The 22,499-nt window shown below is 40.5% G+C and overlaps 1 protein-coding gene across 2 annotated transcripts in view; it reads left to right on the top strand.

Annotated features, from left to right (window-relative positions):
- Positions 1–22,499, top strand: part of RTN3 (reticulon 3) — a 69,267-nt gene that overhangs the window by 31,813 nt on the left and 14,955 nt on the right. Inside the window, exon 3 of one of the 2 annotated variants that reach the window (XM_012463150.3) lies at positions 114–2,462. The exons of the other annotated variant lie outside the window; for it this stretch is intronic. Within the exon in view, the coding sequence (XP_012318573.2) occupies positions 114–2,462 (2,349 nt within the window). The remainder of the gene's footprint in view (positions 1–113; positions 2,463–22,499) is intronic. 2 annotated transcript variants of the gene reach the window in all.

The raw sequence follows: 22,499 nt of genomic DNA, 5'->3' as shown, positions 1-22,499 counted from the left end.
TGTATATACATATTTATGTAATTTTAAAATTAAAAAGCATGCTGCTTGGCTTGGCTAGCTAATGTGTAATTGTACCTGGTAAACAATTTTTTTCTTTGAAATTCTGATCATAGAAGTATTGAGCTCTCTTTGCTCTAATGAGCCATCTTCAGAAATTATGACTTCTTCCTTTCTTTTATCTTCTGAAATACATAATACTGGCCTTACAATACTACATGGAGAAAAAAGCAAAGTGTTAGGGAGCCAGCCTATTTTAGCCAATGAAGGAAGAGACCACTTGGATCTAAAAGACTTGAAAAAGATGGAAAAGCCTCAGGGGACCAGCAACAACGTATCAGACTCTTCAGTTTCTCTTGCAGCAGGAGTTCATTATGACCATCCTTCTATTCCAGCCAGTTTCCCAGAGCATCCTGCTTTTCTCTCAAAGAAAATTGGTCGAGTGGAAGAGCAAATAGATAAAGAGACCAAGAACCCAAATGAGGTATCAAGTAGGGAAGCTAAAACTGCATTGGATGCTGATGACAGATTCACTTTGCTAACAGCCCAGAAACCACCTACTGAGCACTCTAAGGTAGAAGGCATTTATACATATTCTTTGTCGCCATCCAAAGTTTCAGGAGATGGTGTTACTGAAAAGGATTCCCCTGAATCACCATTTGAAGTAATTATTGACAAAGCAGCATTTGATAAAGAATTTAAAGACTCATATAAGGAGAGCACAGATGATTTTGGTAGCCGGTCTATGCACACTGATAGAGAATCATCCGAAGACATTTCAGAGACTAATGACAGGCTTTTTCCACTGAGAAATAAAGAGGCAGGACATTACCCAATGTCTGCATTGCTCAGTAGACAGTTTTCACACACAAATGCAGCACTGGAAGAGGTGTCTAGATGTGTGAATGATATGCATAACTTCACTAATGAAATACTGACTTGGGATTTGGTTCCCCAAGTGAAACAACAGACCGATAAATCTTGTGACTGCATCACAAAAACTACAGGACTTGTCATGAGTGAATATAATTCAGAAATTCCAGTTGTAAATCTTAAAACTAACACTCATCAGAAAATTCCTGCATGTTCTGTTAATGGGAGCACGCCTATCATTAAATCAACAGGTGATTGGGCAGAAGCATCTCTCCCGCAAGAAAATGCTATCACTGGAAAACCTATAGCAGATCCTCTCAGTTCCGCAAAAGAATTCAGTATCAGAGGTGTACAAGGCAATATGCAGAAACAGGATGACATACTTGCAGAATTACCTGGATCTACACCTGAAAAATGTGACTCTTTGGATTCTGGAGTGGCCACAGTAAAAGTGGTTTTATCTGATGACCACTTGAAAGATGAAATGAACTGGCAGAGCTCTGCATTGGGAGAAATCACAGAGGCTGATAGTTCTGGTGAGTCTGATGACACAGTAATAGAGGACATCACAGCAGATTCGTCATTTGAAAATAACAAAATTCAGGCTGAAAAACCTGTTTCCATTCGAAGTGCTATTGTAAAAACAGGTGAAAGAGAAATCAAAGAGATTCCCAGTTGTAAGAGAGAAGAAGAAACATCTAAAAACTTTGAGGAGTTGGTCATTGATTCTGAACTACATCAAGATTGGCCTGATATTCTTGAAAGGAGTCCAGCTGGTGAGGCAGCATGTTCAAAAGTACCCGATATGAATATCTCTTTAGATGTGAAGCAGTCAGATAAAATGAGTGAAGTTGTGCCTGAAAAGCCTGTTACTACTCAGAACCCCAAACTTCCTTCAACAGTGTCTCCAAATGTTTTTAATGAGACAGAATTCTCATTAAATGTGACAACATCTGCCTATTTAGAGTCATTACATGGGAAAAATGTTAACCATATAGACGATTCCTCCCCAGAGGACCTGGTAGCAGCCTTTACAGAAACCAGAGAGAAAGGAATAGTAGCTAGTGAAGGAAATGCCTTTAAAGCAGTATCGGAGAAGATGACAGACTTTAAAACAGCTCTTCCTGTAGAAAAAGTCTTACATGAAAATGAGCCTGGTGGTTCTGAAATTAAAGACACTGGAAGCAAATACAGTGAACAAAGCAAAGAAACAAATGGAAGTGAGCCTCTAGGTGTTTTCCCCACCCAAGGTACTCCAGTAGCATCTCTTGACTTAGAACAAGAACAGCTCACAATCAAGGCTCTTAAAGAATTAGGTGAAAGACAGGTTGAGAAGTCAGCTTCTGCACAGCATGACACAGAATTGCCTTCTGAAGAAGTGCTGAAACAAACTTTCACATTCACTCCAGAATCTTGGCCACAGAGGTCATGTGACATCCTAGAACGTAATGTCAAGAATGGATCTGATCTTGGGATTTCCCAAAAGCCCACTGCTATCAGAGAAACTACTAGGGTAGATGCTGTTTCCAGCCTTAGCAAGACTGAATTAGTAAAAAAGCATGTCCTAGCAAGACTTCTGACAGACTTCTCAGGTAACTATTCACATCAGAATACTGCATGTGGTTAATTCTGTGATTATTTATCAGCATGCCATTTATGTTAGAGTCCGATTTATACCTACAGATTTTGACTAGAATATAATATAATGTATGATGGGAAAGGCAAATTCTTCTTCTCTCTCTCATTTTTTTAAAATAATGACTGCTTGATTTGGTTTCCTAATACCAGTATTTCCCAAAGCAGTAGACCACTTTGTAAAATTAATCTTCCCCTAAAATTTTTTTCTATGCTCCAGTTACATTTCAAGGTATGTCTTTAAGTCTTATAGGTTGGCCCTAGGGTGATATTAGGTGAGAACCTAATATCTTACTTATTTACAAAGCTTATTTCTAAATCTGTATAATAGTCACACTTCTTAGCACTTGGGTTTATTGATATGGACCTTGTGAAATCTTAGCAATCAAAGATAGAGGAATTCCTGCTGGGAAAGATAGTAAATGAAACTTTTAATTAATGTGATCATATACTACAGAGATTTTATGCTCTGAAAGTAGGTAACCAGTATTGTAGTACTATTTTATGAGTAATACTTAGGAGAACTCGTGCATTCTTCTACTTTGTATCTTATTTAATATTCTTCAGGCCAAAAGTCATTGTTAGATGGTACCAGAAACCCCTTCTCTTATCTTCTATTTCAAGTGATCACTTTTCTAGCAAGTGGCTTTCAGTTAAATTACTGCAAATACTGTCTATTCTGAGGTCTTGGAAAGTACAAGGAAAAAAAAAAAGATCTTTCAAGTCTTCTACAAGAGACCCCCAACCTTTAATGTAATACCAAGTTCTGCATCTACTGTATGATCAGTGTTAGGTGCTATGTAGAGTTCTGTGGTTTTTAAACTTTTTTGATTATAGATCCTTTTTTCAAATGAAATCATATACAGAGTTGTAGTATTTACAAGAAAGTGAGATTTTTGTTAGGCTAAACGTATTTTGTGTTTGATTGTACTATTTACTTTTTGTAAAGGCATTTCCTTACTGGAGACCATAGATAGACTTATCTTCTTAAGTTTTAATATTTAAAATAGAGAAATTATACTTAACTTTATAATGGTATTTTGAGGATTAAATATGGAAATGTAGGTCAGGACGGTAACTCACGCCTGTAATCCCAGCACTTTGGGAGGCTGAGGCGGGTGGATCACCTAAGGTCGGGAGTTCGAGACCAGCCTGACCAACATGGAGAAACCCGTCTCTACTAAAAATACAAAAGAAAAAAATTAGCCGGGCGTGGTGGTACGTGCCTGTAATCCCAGCTACTTGGAAAGCTGAGGCAGGAGAATCACTTGAACCTGGGAGGTGGAGGTTGTGGTGAGCCAAGATTGCACCATTGCACTCCAGCCTGGGCGACAGAGCGGGACTCCGTCTCCAAAAAAAAAAAAAAGAAAAGAAAATACAGGTATTTCAGTGCTTAGCACGTAGTAAATATTCAGTCAGATTTAGCACCACATACATGGCCTAGTACGTAATAATAAGTACTGGATAATTATTTGTTGAATTAATGATCTGAATTATTTCACTAATAATTATCAGTGAAGACATTGAGGCTTTTCAATAAACCAAAATTTTTGAATTACCAATTAAGGATAGCTGTTACACTCTAGTATATGAAGCTCACTGAATTTAGATTAAAGAGTACTAAATTCTAATTCTTGCTATACTGTGCCTAGAAGTATGACTTTGAACAACTAACTTAGATAGCCTTTTGGGGGCCTCAGTTTTCTTGTCTGTAAAGTGAGGGTCTTGAAGTAGATGGTCTTCAGTTATTTCAATAATGTGATTCTCTGGCTCTGGTACATTCTAGATTTCTTCTTGAGTTGTCATAATTCTTATAGGTAGTAACTTTTGAGTAATAAGTCATATTGGAATTATGCTACAAGAACTCCCATGTCTAATTCTGGCAAATTCCTGCTTTAGCGTGACCTTAGATGACTAGTCTAATTGGTTCAGCGTCTTCCTTTGTTAATGTGATGATCATTATTTTCCCTTGCTTTGTATGTTGCAGTAAATAAAGTGTTGTGTAAATGCTAATTATTAGTAATTCTCAACTGAATCATTTAATCTAGCATGAGAGATGAAAAGGACTATGGAAGTTCAGGGTATTTGTCACTGATCAAATTCTATGATTAGTGTGTATTTTTAGATGATAATTAAAGAAGACTGGGATAGTTAGACCAAGAAGTTTAAAGGTCTTTCTTGCAGCTTTCAAAAGTGAAAACCTTTTTAAATTGTCTTATTTATGAGTACATCTTTTAAAATAACCATTTCATTGCAGTGAACCAAGATGGTCCCACTGCACTCCAGCTTGGGCAACAGAGCAAGACTCTGTCTCAAAAAAAATAAATAAATAAACTAAAGTAAATAAAATAAAAATATAAACCATTTCAGTAAAATGCATCAGTGTCTAGTTTTATTTATTTATCTTTTTTTTTTTTGAGATGGAGTCTCATTCTGTTGCCCAGGCTGGAGTGCAAGTGGTAAAATCTCGGCTCAGTGCAATCTCCGCCTCCTGTGTTCAAGAGATTCTTGATTCTCATGCCTTAGCCTCCCAAGTAGCTGGGATTACAGGTGTGTGCCACCATGCCCAGCCATTTTTTCGTATTTTTAGTAGAGACTGGGTTTCACCATGTTGGCCAGGGTGGTCTCAAATTCCTGGCCTCAAATGATCCACCGCCTTGGCCTCCCGAAGTGCTGGGATTTACAGGCCTGAGTCACCGCACCTGCCTGATTGTCTGGTTTTAAATACGTATATCTGCATATTCTTCCTTTCTAAGATAAAAAACAGTGCTTAATTATATTCTGCCTAAAGTTGTTTGCGAAAATAAGCAAAAGAAACAATGAAAATAATTAATGTTTTTTGGGTTTTTTTTGCTATTTTATGGTATATTATATAACAGTTTGTAATGAAGCCTTTATGATGATATTATAGTGGGTTGCTCAGTAATTAAGGTATGATAGACTCCAATAGTTTGAGGGAGAAAATCAGATCCCTGCCTCACATACCTAGTGTACTGAAGATAGTTTTTTGTGTTTTAGTATCCAGAGTGGTAGGAATGCAAGGAAATAAGCATATAGTTTGGTGACCTACATGTAAATTGTTACAGCCTTTCTGGTAGGCAATTGGTAATATGTAACAAAGACCTACAATTGCCCTGGGAATTTTGGTTTTAGGAATTTATCCTTTTTTAAAAATGTGCAAAAATGCACAGATGTTTACTGTAGCGCTGTTTACATTAAAAGAAGAAAAAATATAGAAAAGCACAAAGGTAGCATACACTCATATATTCTCTATATGTAGAATTAACTTTTATTAATTGTTAGCATCTGTAGTATATTTGTTTCCAAACTAAAGGACTCTTTCATTACCACCTTCCCACTCCCTCCATCTCCCCTTCCCCAGACATAACACCATCATGGACCTGGTACATCCTTCCAGTTTATTTTAAATAAATGTGTTTGTATTGTTTTATGTCTTTCAACTATTTATTCATATTATCATGTTTGTTGTATAACTTTTTCATTCAACATTAGGTTTTTGGTTTTGTTTGTTTTTTTTTTTTTTTGAGACGGAGTCTCACACTGTTGCCTGGGCTGGAGTGCAATGGCACAGTCTTGGCTCACTGCAACCTCCACTGCCCGGGTTCAAGCAATTCTCCTACCTCAGCCTCCCAAGTAGCTGGGATTATAGCCACCCACTGCCACACCTGGCTAATTTTTTGTATTTTTAGTAGAGACGGGGTTTCACTATTTTGGCTAGGCTGGTCTTGAACTCCTGACCTTGTGATCCACCCGCCTTGGCCTCCCAAAATTCTGGGATGACAGGCGTGAGCCACCATGCCCAGCCCAACATTAGGTTTTTAAACTTCTTTCATGTTGGAAGATATATAATTTATTCATTTTAACAGCAATGTAGTAATCCATTGTATTAATATATTATTTTCTTTTGATAAGAATTTATATTCTTTCCTATTTTTTACTATTAGAGACAGTGCTGAAGTTAACATTCTTATACTTGTCTGTTTTCACACTTGTGAATATTTCCCCAGTGTTAGGGTGCTACTGCTTATCAGTCTCATTTCTAGCTATGTGTGTTATTTTTCTAGTTATTGTCAAAAGTTAGAGTGTCTTCTGTTATGAAAAAAATGTTCATAATTTATTAGTAAAATCTACGTTGTTGAGCACCCAGCAGATGGTGGGTGATAAAGTGGAATGAAAAAGAGTTACAAAACAAAGGATACAAAATAATTCCTATCTTGGTATAATTTAAAGTGAATCTATGGCTAGAAAGAGTCCATAAAGAAGGGAAACAAATGAATCTATATACCTACAAATACAAGGAATCTAAAGTAATTTTTAGAAGCAATTTCAGAATGGTTTTCTTTTCTTATGGCCAAGTAGGCTTTTACTGGACCTGACTGTCCTGCATATAATGGGACAAAATTTTAAAAGAAACAAAGACCTGAAGGCACTGGAGAATGAACGGGAACAGTTAGATTTTGAAAGAGAGTTAACACGTGTAAGAAGAGACAGCATGGAATTAGTTTTTTATTTTTACTGCTTTTAGCTAGAGGACAGTTGCACCTTACAGGTTGACTCAAACTTTCATGGAATACTTAACCAGTGGACAGAATTTGGGTCAGCCACAACCGTTTGATCAGTGGAATGTAAGGGGAGGAGGAATCTTGGAAAGGAGAGATCCAGAGAGTGACAGCGTAAAATTCTGTAGATAAAATAAACTGTGTTTAAGCCTCTGTTTAATTGTGAACCACACTTATGCACAAAAGATTATAAGCAGCACAACTAGAAATAAAAGAAGTGAACTGGGCTGGTGCAGTGGCTCACACCTGTACTCCCAGCACTTTGGGAGGCTGAGGCGGGTAGATCATGAGGTCAGGAGTTCTAAGCCTGGACAAGATAGTGAAACCCTGTCTCTACTAAAAATACAAAAATTAGCCCGGTATGGTGGCAGATGCCTGTAATCCCAGCTACTCAATAGGAGGCTGAGGCAGGAGAATCACTTGAACCCGTGAGTCAGAGGTTGCAGTGAGCCAAGATCATGCCACTGTCTCAAAAAAAAAAAAAAAAAGAAGTGAACTGAGTTTGCAGTTTGAAGGCCGGGCACAGTGGTTCATGCCCGTGAATCCCAGCACTTGAGGAGGCTGAAGCGGGTGGATCACTTGAGCCCAAGAGTTCAAGACCAGCCTGGGCAGCAGGGTGAAACCCCGTCTAAAAAATACAAAATTAAGCCAGGCATGGTGGCCTGTGCCTGTAGTTGCAGCTACTTGGGGGGCTGAAGTGGGAGGGTCACCTGAGCCCAAGGAAGTTGGGGGTGTAGATCACACCACTGCACTCTGGCCTGGGAAACAAGGTAAGACTGTCTTGAAAAAAAAAAAGTTTGCAGTTTGAATCTAACCAAATTTATTACTTAATAAAACAAAAGTAGTGATACTCTCCAGAGGAATAAAACAGTCTGGAATTTGTACAGCATAATATTCACAATGTCCAGGATGTAATCCAAAAGTACACATTTTAAGAATCAGGAAATTATAACTCAGTCTGAAGAAAAAGAGAATCTATAGAAACTAACTTCATATGTTGGAATTAGGTAGGAGTCAGGGGTTTTAAGGGTTTTCATTTTAATCACTCAGTGAAGTAAAGGGAAATGTTCTTGCATTGAATAAAAAGAAAATCTCAACCTAGAAATAGAAACAAAAAAGAGTCAGATGATAATTCTAGAACTGTAAAATACAACCACTGAAATTAAAATTCACCAGATGACCTTAACAGCAAAATGGAGATGACAGGGGAAGAAGTTGGTGAAGTTGATAGATAGAATACTAAAGAACAGAAAGAAAACATTTAAAAAAATATATTGCCAGGAGCGGTGGCTCACACCTGCAATTTCAACACTTCGGGAGACTGAGGCTGGCAGATCACGAGATCAAGAGATCAAGATCATTCTGTCCATCTTTACCAAAAATATAAAAACTAGCTGGGTGTGGTGGTACGCACCTGTAATTCCAGCTACTCAGGAGGCTGATGCAAGAGAATCGCTTGAACCCAGAAGGCAGAGGCTGCAGGGAGCGAAGGTTGTGCCCCTGCACTCCAGCCTGGGTGACAGAGCCAGACTATGTCTCAAAAAAAAAAAATTAATTGGGCATGATGGCACACGCCTATAGTCCCAGCTTCGTGGGAGGTTGAGGCAGGAGAATTGCTTGAACCCAGGAGGCAGAGGTTGCTGTGAGCCGAGATCATCATGCCACTGCACTTCAGCCTGGGCAACAGAGCGAGACTCTGTCTCAAAAAAAAAAAAAAAAAATCAGGGCATGATGGTGCACACCTGTAATCCCAGCTGCTCGGGAGGCTGAGGCAGGAAAATTGCTTGAACCTGGGAGATGGAGGTTGCAGTGAGTCGAGATCGTACCACTGCACTCCAGCCTGGGCGACAGAGTAAGACTCTGTCTTCAAAAAAACAGATTGGATAATCAGTGTAATTCACCACATTAACAATAAAAACTATGGCATAAATTCACTTCATAAAATGTGTTTGAAAAAGTTTGGCTGAGTGCAGTGGCTTATGTCTGTAATCTCAACACTTTGGGAGGCTGAGGTGGGAGACTTGCTTGAGCCCAGGAGTTCAAGACCAGCCTGGACAACAAAGTGAGACCCTGTCTCTACCCAAAAAAAAAAGAAAAAGAAAAAGAAAAGAAAAGAGAAATTAGCCGGGTGTGGTGGTGGTGTGTGTCTGTAGTCCCAGCTACTCGGGAGGCTGTGGCAGGAGGATTGATTGGGCCCAGGTCAAGGCTGGAGTGAGCCATGATTGTACCACTGTACTCCAGCCTGGGTGACAGAGCAAGACCTTGCCTCAAAAAAAACCCCACATATATATATACACATACAGACACACTGAGATCCTGTCCCTAAAATTTTAAAATAAAAAAGTTCATCCTTATCTTTTTTTTTTTTTGAGACGACACACCACCACACCTGTCTGATTTTTGTATTTTTAGTAGATATGAGATTTCACCATGTTGCTCAGGCTGGTCTCGAACTCCTGATCTCATGATCCGTTCACCTTGGCCTCCTCCCAAAGTGCTGGGATTACAGGGATATCCACCGTACCCAGCAACATCTTTTTCTGATGATCTCCTCAGTTAACAGCATCTGCTGAAAACTACAGCTGATGTCATCCTTAATACTGAAATGCTGAACACTTTCCCCTGAAGATTGGGTACAAGACAAAGATGTTCACTCTCACCATTTGCATACAACATCATACTGGAGGTCACTTTGGGAGGCCGAGATGGGCGGATCACTTGAGATCAGGAGTTTGAGACCAGCCTCGCCAACATGGTGAAACCCCATCTCTACTAAAAATACAAAAGTTAGCCAGGTGTGGTGGTACACACTTGTAATCCCAGTAGTCAGGAGGCTGAGGCAGGAGAATCCCTTGAACTCAACAGCAAAGATTGCAGTGAGCCGAGATTGTACCACTGCACTTCAGCCTGGGTGACAAATCAAGACTGGATCTCAAACAAAACAAAACAGCCAGGCATGGTGACTCATGTCTGTAATCCCAGCACTTTGGGAGGCGGAGGTGGGCGGATCACTTGAGGTCAGGAGTTCCAAGACTAGCCTGGCCAACATGGTGAAACCTCATCTCTACTAAAAATACAAAAATTAGCCAGGCATGGTGACGGACACCTGTAATCCCAGCTACTCAGGAGGCTGAGACAGGAGAATCACTTGAACCTAGGAGGCAGAAGTTGCAGTGAGCTGAGCTCACACCACTGCACTTCAGCCTGGGTGATAGAGGGAGACTGTCTCAACACACAAACACATCATGCTGGAAGCCATTGCATTCCAGCCTGGGTGATAGGGGGAGACTGTCTCAAAACACACACACACACCCCATGCTGGAGGTCCTAGCCACTGAATTAGGGCAATAAACAGAAATGCAAGGAATCAGGATTGAAAAGGAAGAAGTTAAGCTGTCTTAATTTGCAGATGACATTATTTACATAGAAAATCCTAAGAAATCCACAAAACAACTGTTAGGATTAATAAGTGAAGTTAGCAGGATTACAGGGTAGATATTAGGTTAATACACAGAACTCAAATTTGTTGTTATATATTAATAGCAAAATTCAAAAATTTAAAAAAAATTTTTTGAGACAGTCTCACTCTGTTGCCTAGGCTGGAGTTCAGTGGCGCAGTCTCAGCTCACTGTAACCTTTGCCTCTAGCTGGGATTACAAGTATGCACCACCAAACTTAGCTAATTTTTGTAATTTTAGTAGAGACAGGGTTTCACCATGTTGCCCAGGCTGATCTCAAACTCCCTACCTCAAGTGATCTACCCACCTCAGCCTCCTGAAGTGCTGGGATTACAGGTGTGAGCCACCATGGCCCTCCTAGAAAATTAATTTTTTAAATAAGTAGTTCCATTTATAGTAGCACCAAAAGCATAAAATACTTGGAATGAATTTAACCAAAGAAGTATTTAAGACCATAATACTAAAAGCTACCAAACACTGCAGAGAGAAGCTAAAGAATGACTAAGAGGAGAGAGACGCTATGTTCATGAATTGGAAGACTTCAACATTGTTAAGATGTTAGTCCTACTCAGACTCACCTATGGATTCAAGACAATTCAAAGTCCCATATTCTAACCAGTCTTTCTTTTTTTTCTTTGCTTTCTTTATTTCTGTTTTTCTTTCTCCCCTCCCCTCTTTTTTCTTTGGTGGGGGGATGGGGGGACAGGGTGTGGCTGTATCACCCAGGGTGCACTGCTGTGGCGCAATCTCAACTTACTACAACCCCTGCTTCCTGGGCTCAAGCCATCCTCCCACCTGAGCCTCCCATGTAGCTGGGATTACAGGCATATGCCACCACACCCAGCTAATTTTTGTATTTTTAGTAAAGATGGGGTTTTGCCATGTTGGCCAGGCTGGTCTTGAACTGGTGAGCTCAAGCATTCTGCCCGAATTGGCCCCCCAAAGTGCTGGGATTACAGGTGTGAGCTAAAGTGCCCATCCAATTCTAAAATTTCTGTGGAAATACACAGAGCCTACCAAATCTAAAGCAATCTTTTAAAAAGAACAAAATTGGAGAACTTGGAACATTTATTTAAAGACATTATAAAACTCCAGTAATGCCAAGCGTGGTGACTCACGCCTGTAATCCAGCACTTTGGGAGGCCGAGGCAGGTGGATCACCTGAGGTCAGGAGCTCAAGACCAGCCTGGCCAACATGGTGAAACCCCGTCTCTACCAAAATACAAAAATTAGCCTGGCATGATGGCAGGTACCTGTAATCCCAGCTACTTGGGAGGTTGAGATGGAAGAATCACTTGAACCCAGAAGACAGTGGTTGCAGTGAGCCGAGATCGCAATACTGCACTTTAGCCTGAGTGGCTGAGCAAGACTCGGTCTCAAAAAAAAACTCCAATAATAAAGACAGTATGGTACTGGCAAGAGTCTACAAGTAAAGAAACAGAGAACCCAGAAATAACAAATTACCACAAACTTAGCAACTTAAATTTATTATCTCACAGCTTTCATGGGTCAGCATTCTGGGCATGATCCTCCTGCTCAGGGTCTCACCAGGGTTGTGATCTCATCTGAGACTCAGGGACCTCTTTGTTTCCAAACTGGCTGGTTGTTGACAGAATTCAGTTCCTGGAAGTTGTAGAAGGAGATACCCACTTTCTTTCTCCCTGGATGTCAGCTGGGGGAATCATGCTCAGCTTCTAGATGTTGCCTACAGGTCGTAACCTCATGGCCCTCTCACAACATGGTAGCTTACTTCTTTAGAGCCATCAGGAAAATCTTACATAGTCAATCCTCTGCATTTTACAGGTTCTGCATCCTTGGGTTCAACCAACCTAGGATTGAAAATAGAAAAGAAAAAACAATAATAATATAAAGGCTGGGTGTGGTGACTCACGCCTGTAATCCCAGCACTTCAGGAGGCTGAGATGGAGGGGAGCACCTCCTGAAGTCAGGAGTTCAAGACCAGCCTGGCCAACATGGTGAAACCCCGTCTCTACTAAAAATACAAAAACTAGCTGGGTGTGGTGGTGTGTAACTATGATCCTAGCTACTCGGGAGGCTGAAGCAGGTGAGTTGCTTGAGCCCAGGAGGCAGAGGTTGCAGTGAGCCAAGATCCCAGCATTGCATTCCAGCTTGGGCAACAAGAGTGAGACTCCATCTCAAAAAAAATAATAATAATATAAATAAACAATACAATATAACAGCAATTTAGATAGCATTTATATTGTATTATAAGTAGTCTAGAGATGATTTAAAGTATCCAAACAGGGCTGGGCATGGTGGCTCATGCCTGTAATCCCAGCCCTTTGGGAGGCCAAGGCAGGTGGATCACTTGAGGTCAAGAGATGGAGACCATCCTGGCTAACATGGTGAAAACCCTGTCTCTACTACAAATACAAAAAATTAGCTGGATGTGGTGGCATTTGCCTGTAGTCCCAGCTACACAGGAGACTGAGGCAGGAGAATTGCTTGAACCTGGGAGGTGGAGGTTGCAGTGAGCCAAGATCACACCAGTGCACTCCAGCCCAGGCAACAGAGCCAAGACTGTCAATCAGTCAATCAATAAATCAATAAGTATCCAAACAGATGTGCCTGGGTTATATGCAAATACCATGTACAAATACCATGCTATTTTATATAAGGGACATGGGCTTCCATGGATTTTTATATCCTTGGGGATCCTGGAACCAATCCCCTTCAGATGCCAAGGAGTGACTGTATATACAACTCAAACGCAAAAATTAGAATGGCTGTCCCATCATATTCACAGGTTCTGCCCACATTTAGGGACAGGGGAAAGTTATACAGGACACAACAAGGGAGAAGTCTTGAAAGCTGCTATAGAATCCTTTTCTTTTCCCCCCACTGCAGTAGGGTCTCGTTCTGTTGCCCAGGCCAGAGTGCAGTGTAGCAGTCCTAGCTCACTGCAGCCTCCTGGGCTCAAGGGATCCTCCCACCTCAGCCTCTTAGCAGGGTTTGGTGGCAGTGCCTGTAGCCCCAGCTACCAGGGAGACTGAAGCAAGCGAATTGCTTGAACCCAGGAGGCAGAGGTTGCAGTGAGCCAAGATCACACCACTGTACTCCAGCCTGCTCAACAGAGCGAAACTCCGTCTCAAAAAAAAAAAAAAAAAAAGAAAGAAAGAAAAATACTGTTTAGGTAACAGGTAACTAAGGTCCAAAGTTCACATTTTTAGATCCATACTATTCATTTGGGGAGGGGTAGACAATGCCATTTTGTTTTCTGTTTTATAAATCTGAATTGAGGGCAAAGGGGATAATAGGTTATTTTAATGAACAAAAAACTTTTTTCTGAGAGTGTGAGATGAATGTTAGTTTGAAAGGGGTTTCTACATATTTCTCTGGCCTGCTGCCAGACTTATCTGTGGCCAAAAGTATGTGTGTCTTTCTTTGACAGTGACGGCTTTGTATCCTGTCAATGATCTTTCTGTGCCTTTTGGTGGGGGTTGGGGTGGATTTCTTTGGTTAAGGATAAATCTGTAGCAGAGCAGATTATTAACCCATTTCTGCAGCCACAAAATTTGGATCTGAGTTTACAGACACATCACCTGATATCTCTTTTGCAACTCAAAAGTGGCTTCATTTATTATAACTTAATGTGAGAGTAACCAAAGAAAAATAATCTATGTAAAAATGTCTGCATCTTTGTCTTTACATAAATTGTTCATAAGAAAGCTTAACTGCCTGTTTCCCCTTTATTAACAGTTTCCTTTTTGAGGTCATAAAGCATGGCCTTTTTTTTTCCTTTTAGTTATTTCAGGGATTTTTGAATGTTCTTAGAGATGTGTTATATATTGACAAATTTTGAGAAATGGTTACAAGGAAGGTGGAATGTATTGTACAGATCCTTAATTTGGAGTTTTATTTGTTCTTAAAAACTGAAGTAGCTGGCTGCAGTGATTCACGCCCCTAATTTCAACACTTTGGGAGGCCAAGGAGGACAGATCGCTTGAGCCCAGGAGTTTAAGACCAGTGTGGGCAACAAATTGAGACCCCCATCTCTACATAAAATAAAAAAAATAAAATAGCCAGGCATGGTGGCTTGCACCTATAGTCCCAGCTACTTGAGGCTGAGGCAGGAGGATCACCTGAGCTCAGGAAGTCAAGGCTGCAGTGAGCCATAGTCACACCACTGCACTCCAGCCTGGGTGACAGAGTGAGACCCTGTCTTAAAAAAAAGAAGAAGAAGAAAAAGGTAAAGCTGATAGACTACTAAACCTTGAAATTTATTTCACATTTGTTCCTTTTCAGACTAAGTGTTTGAACAGCTCTTCTTTCCTACCTTTGAGATGTATACTTGGAAAAGTCAATTGACCTTTTGGAATGACTAGTTAGAATGAAAACAAGAGTCTTCCCCAAATTCAATAATAAAACTAATGGGTGAGGAATCAGTAAGGTTTACTGCTGTTCCTGCTGGAAATGGCACAAGACTGATTTCCTTTTTACTTGGCCACATTACCATTGAATGTGTTAGCGCCCTCTTCAGGTGTAACATGGGTACTGCAGCCAGCATCCTTAAATAACACGGACAAGAATAGGTAATTGAATAAAACTTTAAAATAAATACCTTCAAGTTTTTAAAATAAAAGTAATATGGCCACATTACAGAAAATTTGGAAAATAAAATGAAGGAATCACTCGTAATTCCACCAGCAATATAAATACTCTTGGTGCAGACATTCCTTGACAGATGTTTTATATAATATAATGGAGAAATTAGTAATTTTACTTATGTAGTGAATCATGAAAAGAGAAAAAAGTAAGGTCTTTTAAATGAAAAAAATTTTAAGTGGTATAATATTAAAGATAAAGTTATAACCTGAAAAGTATGGGAATACTGACTTCGTTCTTTTGAGAATTTTTGGCTTTTTATTGTTGAACTAGCTTGGGTCACTTCCCCATAGGACCTTAGGAAGAGACTCGCCAAGGCTTCATTCTGTCTCTGTAAGGTTGTGCACTAGTGTGGCAGTTTGTTAGCCCATTGCCTCACGTTATTCTCTTCTGTTTTAGAACACCCAAGATGCACATAGCACACCCAGTAAAAAGGACATTCCCTGTCAATATCAGTGGCTCTCTTCAGTAGTGATTCTCTACCTGACACACATCAGAATCAAGCAATAATTTGTTCATAGCTTGAAAAAGGTAACATGCACCATCCCAGGAGTCAGGGCCTACTCCCCATCCATCCTTTGTCCCATCTCACACCCAGCTGAGAGCCACTGACTTAGACAGTCATCTCTAAAGAGTCTGCTCATAGAAGGTAAATTTAAGTAATAAAAATGTTTAAGACTCTTAATCAAAAGATTTTATTTTTTTCTGATAGATTGAAAAAGATAGACTTTGGCCAGGCGTGGTGGCTCATGCTTGTAATCCCAGCACTTTGGGAGGCCGAGGCAGGCGGATCACGAGGTCAAGAAATCAAGACCATCTTGGCCAACATGATGAAACCCCATCTCTACTAAAAGTATAAACAATTAGCTGGGCGTGGTGTCGAGCACCTGTAGTCCCTGCTACTCAGGAGGCTAAGGCAGGAGAATTGCTTGAACCCGGGAGGCAGAGGTTGCAGTGAGCCAAGATCACACCATTGCACTCCAGCCTGAGTGAGAGCGAGACTCTGTCTGTCTCAAAAAAAAAAAAAAAAAAGGAAAAGACTTTAACCAGCCCTGATTGTTTGAGTGTAGTTGATGAGGGAGAAGGAAGAGTGAACCCTATTTCTGTATTTGTCTTGGGTTTCTGAGTGGCTGGTAGAACTATTTTCTGATCAGGGAAGAGTGTCACTCAAAGATGATGTTTTCTTTGATGTGTGGAATTTGAGGTGTTGAGATGCCTCAAAGTGATCTCTTCTGTTTCTGTAGCTTCAAATTACTGCCTGCATGTTGATAACTCCCAAATCTATACTCTATGCTGGTCTGGTCTGCCCCATAGGTGATATATCATACTGGCTTTACCTCCTGGTCCTCTGCCTCTGTATATCCTTTACACCCTACTCTATTCAATCATTGTTCTGATAGTGCAATGCTTTTTCATAGAAAAGCTTATATGGAGGTGTATACATAAAAAATAGATTTGGTTAACAAGGCCCTTTCTAATCTCCCCATCTTAGCTTTTTTTTTTTTTTTAAGCGGAGTCTTATACTGTCACCCAGGCTGGAGTGCAGTGGCGTGATCTCGGCTTACTGCAACCTCCGCCCCCTGGCTAATTTTTTTATTTTTATTTTTAGTAGAGACAAGGTTTCACCATGTTGGCTAGGCTGGTCTCGAACTCCTGACCTCGTGATCTGCCTGCCTTGGCCTCCCAGAGTGCTGGGATTACAGGTGTGAACCACTGCACCCGCCTTTTTTTTTTTTTTTTTTTTTTAAATACAGGGTCTCACTATGTTGCCCAGGCTGGTCTCAAACTCTTAGGATTCAAGCAGTCCTCCAGCCTCCACCTCCCAAAGTTCTGGGATTACAGTCATGAGCCACCTTTAATTTCTATGTATCTTACTGCCAACAAAGAGGAAAGAAAAAAATCTTGTTGCTCTATAGCTAACTTTAACTTCAATTCTTAAATTTTCTGTTATAATTATAGCAGAGATTGTCAGTCAAATTAATAATAATGGCTAACATTGTGTTACTGTCTAATCAACAGTATTCTAAGCACTTCTACACATTAATTCACTTAATCCTGGCAACATCCCTATGAAGTAGATGTTGTATTATTCTCTTTTACAAATGAGGAACCCAATGCAGAGAGAGATTGAGTGTCTTGTCCAAAATCACACAGCTGGCAAATGGAAGAGAATATAAACCGAGGCAGTCTGGAGCCAGAGTCATTTCTATGTTGAACTAACTCTAAAGCTGGGGATAAAGTATTTTACTAGGTGGGGATCCATGGCCAAGTAGAAGCCAGGAAGCATTAAAGGGTGAAATAGTCTTTATATATTTTATTATATTTTAATTTATTTATTACTTTTTTGAGACAGAGTTTCACTCTTGTTGCCCAGGCTGCAGTGTGGTGGCATGATCTTGTGAGCTCATTGCAACCTCCGCCTCCCGGGTTCAAGTGATTCTCATGCCTCAGCCTCCTGAGTAGCTGGGGCTACAGGCGTGTGCCACTACACATTTTAGTAGAGATGAGATTTCACCATGTTAGTCAGGCTGGTCTCGAACTCCTGACCTCAAGTGATCCACCTGGCCTCCCAAAATGCTGAGATTACAGGTGTGAGCCACTGTGCCTGGCATTTATTTATTTATTTATTTTTGAAGCAGAGTCTTGCTCTGTTGACCAGGCTGGAGTGCAGTGGCATGATCTCAGCTCACTGCAACCTCTGCCTCCTAGGTTCAAGTGATTCTCCTGCCTCAGCCTCCCCAATAGCTGAAACTACAGGTATGCACCACCATGCTCGGCTAACTTTTATATTTTTAGTAGAGATGGGGTTTTGCCATGTTGGTCAGGCTGGTCTCGAACTCCTGACCTCAGGTGATCTGCCCACCTCAGCCTCCCAAAGTGCTGGGATTAGAAGCGTGAGCCTTTGTGCCCGGCCAGTATTTTATATTTTTATGCTATTTTAAATGTTGTTTTAAATTCAGTTTCTAATGGTTAATACTAATATATGGAAAAACAATTGATTTTGTATGTTAACTTTGTATTATGCAATCTTGCTAAACTTGTTTATTAGTCCTAGTAGCTTTTTTTGTAGATTCCATCAGATTTTCTGCATAAGCAATCATGCCATCTGTAAATAAAGACAGTTTTACTATTTTCCGATTTGGTTGCCTACTTTTTTCTTTTTCTCCCCCCACCCACAATTTTTTTTTTTTTTTTTTTTTTTTTTTTGATGGATCTTCGCTCTTTTGTCCAGTCTGAAGTGAAGTGGTGCAATCTAAGCTCACTGCAACCTCCACCTCCCAGGTTCAAGAGATTTTTCTGCCTCAGCCTCCTGAGTGAGTAGCTGGGATTACACTAGCACACCACCAGGCCCAGCTAATTTTTTTTTTTTTTTTGCAACGGAATCTCACACTCTTGCCCAGGTTGGAGTGCAGTGGCGTGATCTTGGCTCACTGCAACCTCCACCTTTTGAGTTCAAGCGATTCTCCTGCCTCAGCCTCCCGAGTAGCTGGGATTACAGACGCCCGCCACCATACCCGGCTATTTTTTTTTTTTTTTTTTTTTTTGTATTTTTGGTAGAGGTGGCATTTCACCATGTTGGCCAAGCTGGTCTCAAACTCCTGGGCAATTAGTGATCTTCCCACCTTGGCCTCCCAAAGTGTTGGGATTATAGACGTGAGCCACTGCTCCCCACCCAAGTTGTTTTTTTTCTAACTTCTTTAGGTTAAAGCTGAGATCATTGATTTGTGATCTGTCTTCTTTACTAATATAGATGCTTTTTAAAAATTTATGTGTTTATTTTTTTGAGACAGAGTCCCACTCTGTCGCCCAGGCTGGAGTGCAGTGACGTGATCTCGGCTCACTGCAACCTCCACCTCTCAGATTCAAGCAATTCTGCCCCAGCCTCCCCAAGTAGCTAGGACTTCAAGCGCACGCCACCATCCTAATTTTTGTATTTTTAGTAGCGACAGGGTTTCACCATGTTGGCCAGGCTGGTCTTGAACTCCTGACCTCAGGTGATCCTCCTGCCTCAGCCTCCCAAAGTGCTGGGATTACAGGTGTGAGCCACTGTACCTGGCCTAATTATAGGTACTTTAATACTATCAATTTATCTTTACTGCTTTGCCTGGGTATTTACAATCTAAGATGGAATTGTTGGGTCATATCAAAACTCTATTTAACTTTTTGATTAACTCCCAAATTGTTTTACAAAGCAGCTACACTATTTTACATTCCCACTTAGAGGGTTCTAAGTACTCCACCTCTTCACTAGTATTGTTTTTTAAAATTATAGCCATCCTAGTGGGCTCACTGTGGTTTCAATTTGCATTTCCCTGACGACTAATGATGTTTAGCATTTTTTCATGTGCTTATTGGCTCTTTGCATATCTTCTTTGGAGAGATGTATATTCAGAGCCTTTGCTTATTTTTCAGTTGGGTTATTTTCCTTTTTGTTGTTGAGTTATCTAATTCTTTATATATTAAATATATTCTGGACATGAATACCTTATCAGATATATAAATTGCAAGTATATTCTCATTCTGTACATTTTCTCATCACTTTCTTGATGGTACCATTTATAACACAAAGGTTTTTAATTTTGATGTCAAATTTATATATATATATATATATATATATATATATTTTTTTTTTTTGTCATTTATGTTTTTGGTGTCGCAACTAAGGGACTATTGCCTAACCCAAGGTCATGAAGATTTGCACCCATATTTTCTTCTAAGAATTTTAAAACACTTTCTCACTCTCTGAAACAAGGATTTCACATCATTTTCTCATTCCACACACCTTCTTTACCCACTTGACCCACCCCAGCTGATGACTTTGGTTCCTTTTCGTTGAGAAAATAGAAGTGTTTCATAAGGAAATTTCTCCTCCTTTAATCATCAGATCCGTAACATGTCTTTGCCTTTCAGGCTGGTCTCACACTCCTGATCTCAAGTGATCCTCCTGCCTTGGCCTCCCAAAGTGCTGGGATTACAGGCGTGAGCTACCATGTCCAGCTGTGTCATTGCTTTTCATCCCCCACTAGAACATAAGTAAGGATTTCATTTGCCTTGTTCAGTGTTATGTTGTATTCCTGGCTCCTAGCACTTGCCTGGTATATGATAGGCACTTAATAAAACTTGATGAAAGGACCAGGTGCCGTTGCTTACGCCTGTAATCCCAGCACTGTGGGAGGCCAAGGAGTTCGAGACCAGCCTGGCCAACATGGTCAAACCCCGTCTCTACTAAAAATACAAATATTAGCTGGGTGTGTAGTACACACCTGTAGTCCCAGCTACTCGGGAAGCTGAGGCAGGAGAATTACTTGAACCCAGGAGGTGGAGGTTGTGGTGAGCGGAGATTGAGCCACTGCACTCCAGCCTGGGCAACAAGAGTGAGACTCTGTCTCAGAAAACAAACAAAAACTTGATGAAGGAAGATAAAGGTGGGAAAGGAAGTAAAGACAATACATTAAAAAATAATTTCCTGTTTTAAAAAGTAGTTATCCATTGCTTACCAGGGGGATACATTCAGAGAAACATGTCATTAGGTGATTTCATCATTGGGCAAATACCATAGGTAACTTACATAAACCTAGAAGGTATACTGCTACATACCTATGCAATACGGTATCATCTATTGCTCCTAGGCCACAGGTCCGTACAGCATGTTACACTATATTGGATACTGTAGGCAGTTGTGACACAATGCCTAGTATTTGTGCATCTAAACATTAAAAAGGTACAATAAAAATACAGTATTATAATCTTATGGGACCATGTTCATAAATGTGGTCCCTCGTTGTCCACATGTCGTTTAGTGCATAACTGTACTATACTCAGGTAGCTGGAACAGGTAAATGAAAATAGAAGAGAATGAAAAGAAAATTTCTGCTGGGCTCACGCCTATAATTCCAGCACTTTGGGGGGCCAAGGCCAGTGGATTGCTTGAGCTCATGAGTTCGAGATCAACATAGGCAACATGACAAAACCCTGTCTCTACAAAAAATAGAAAAATCAACCTGGCATGGTAGTCCACACCTGTAGTCCTAGCTGCTCAGGAGGCTAAGATGGAAGGATGGCTTGAGCCCAGGAGGCAGAGGTTGCAATGGGTGAAGATTGTGCCACTGCACTGCAGCCTGGGTGATACAGCCAGACCTTGTTTCCAAAAAAAAAAAAAGGAAGAAGAAAAATTTCATGGACACAAACCATGCAGCCTCTTGTTGGTTATAAAATAAACACTAGAAGGCTGGGCATGGTGGCTCATGCCTGAAATCCCAGCACTTTGGGAGGCTGAGGCAGGTGGATCACCTGAGGTCAGGAGTTCAAGACCAGCCTGACCAGATGGTGAAACCCCATCTCTACTAAAAATACAACAATTAGTCGGGCGTGGTGGCAGGTGTCTGTAATCTCAGCTACTCAGGAGGCTGAGGCAGGAGAATCGCTTGAACCAGGAGGTGGAGGTTACAGTGAGCTGAGATGGTACCATTGTGCTTCTACCTGGCAACAAGAGCAAAACTTTGTCTCAAAAAAAAAAAAAAAGAAACTAGTGTAAGTCTAGTGGCTTCATATTTTAAACTATTAGCACCTGCCTCATTTCTCACTTTTTCTTCATATTTTTCATCCTCTTCTCCAAGGTATTAGAGAGGGAAAAGTTTTTCAAAAACTATGCCAGTTTCCTTCCTTTGGTGTTCTATACTTGGAATCCTTAGTCTTCTCTGGTCAATAGAATCATGTGTAAAAAGTTGACTAGTTTAAGGGGAATTATTAGGAAATAAATGGTTTTGCTATCTTTTGGTCATTAGCTTGGCCCCATGTTTAAGCATTCAGTAACAACTGTGAAGAGCCTGTTACAAATAAAATAGTAGGTGCTCAGAAGAAAAATAAAGCTGTTGAAGGGAACTGAAAGTGGGAGATGTTAGTTCGGGTGGGCAGTGTCTGAGGAAGTAGCCCTGCACTAAGACCTGAATGAAGTAAAGGAGCAAGCCATGGGGAGTTGGGGAAGAGCATTCCAGAGAGAGGCTGGATGTGTTGAACCATCTTTTCCAAGCTCTTCCTCCGTTATCCTCTTTTCAGTCAGTATGTCCCTTTTCTATCCCAGACCATAATTTCACCATTTATCTTAAGGCTGAGCCCAGGGCCTATACTATTATGCAGGTTTATTGCACACATCTGGGGCACCATTTACACTTGTTATCTTTTTAGGTTTGAATATTTCTTATGACAGTTTTCCAGCAGATGGCAGTAACATGCATGAGGACAGTGTAGCTTCTTCTAATTTGCACAAAGGTGTTTTTTGAGACAGAGGTCTCACTATTGCCCAAGCTGGAATGCAGTGGTGCGATCTCGG

This window comes from Aotus nancymaae, unplaced genomic scaffold (assembly GCF_030222135.1).
Source record: "Aotus nancymaae isolate 86718 unplaced genomic scaffold, 86718_ANA_hifiasm-v0.15.2.pri h1tg000059l, whole genome shotgun sequence".
In the NCBI taxonomy this organism is placed as follows: Eukaryota; Metazoa; Chordata; class Mammalia; order Primates; family Aotidae; genus Aotus; species Aotus nancymaae.
This window is presented reverse-complemented; position numbering and strand designations above follow the sequence as displayed.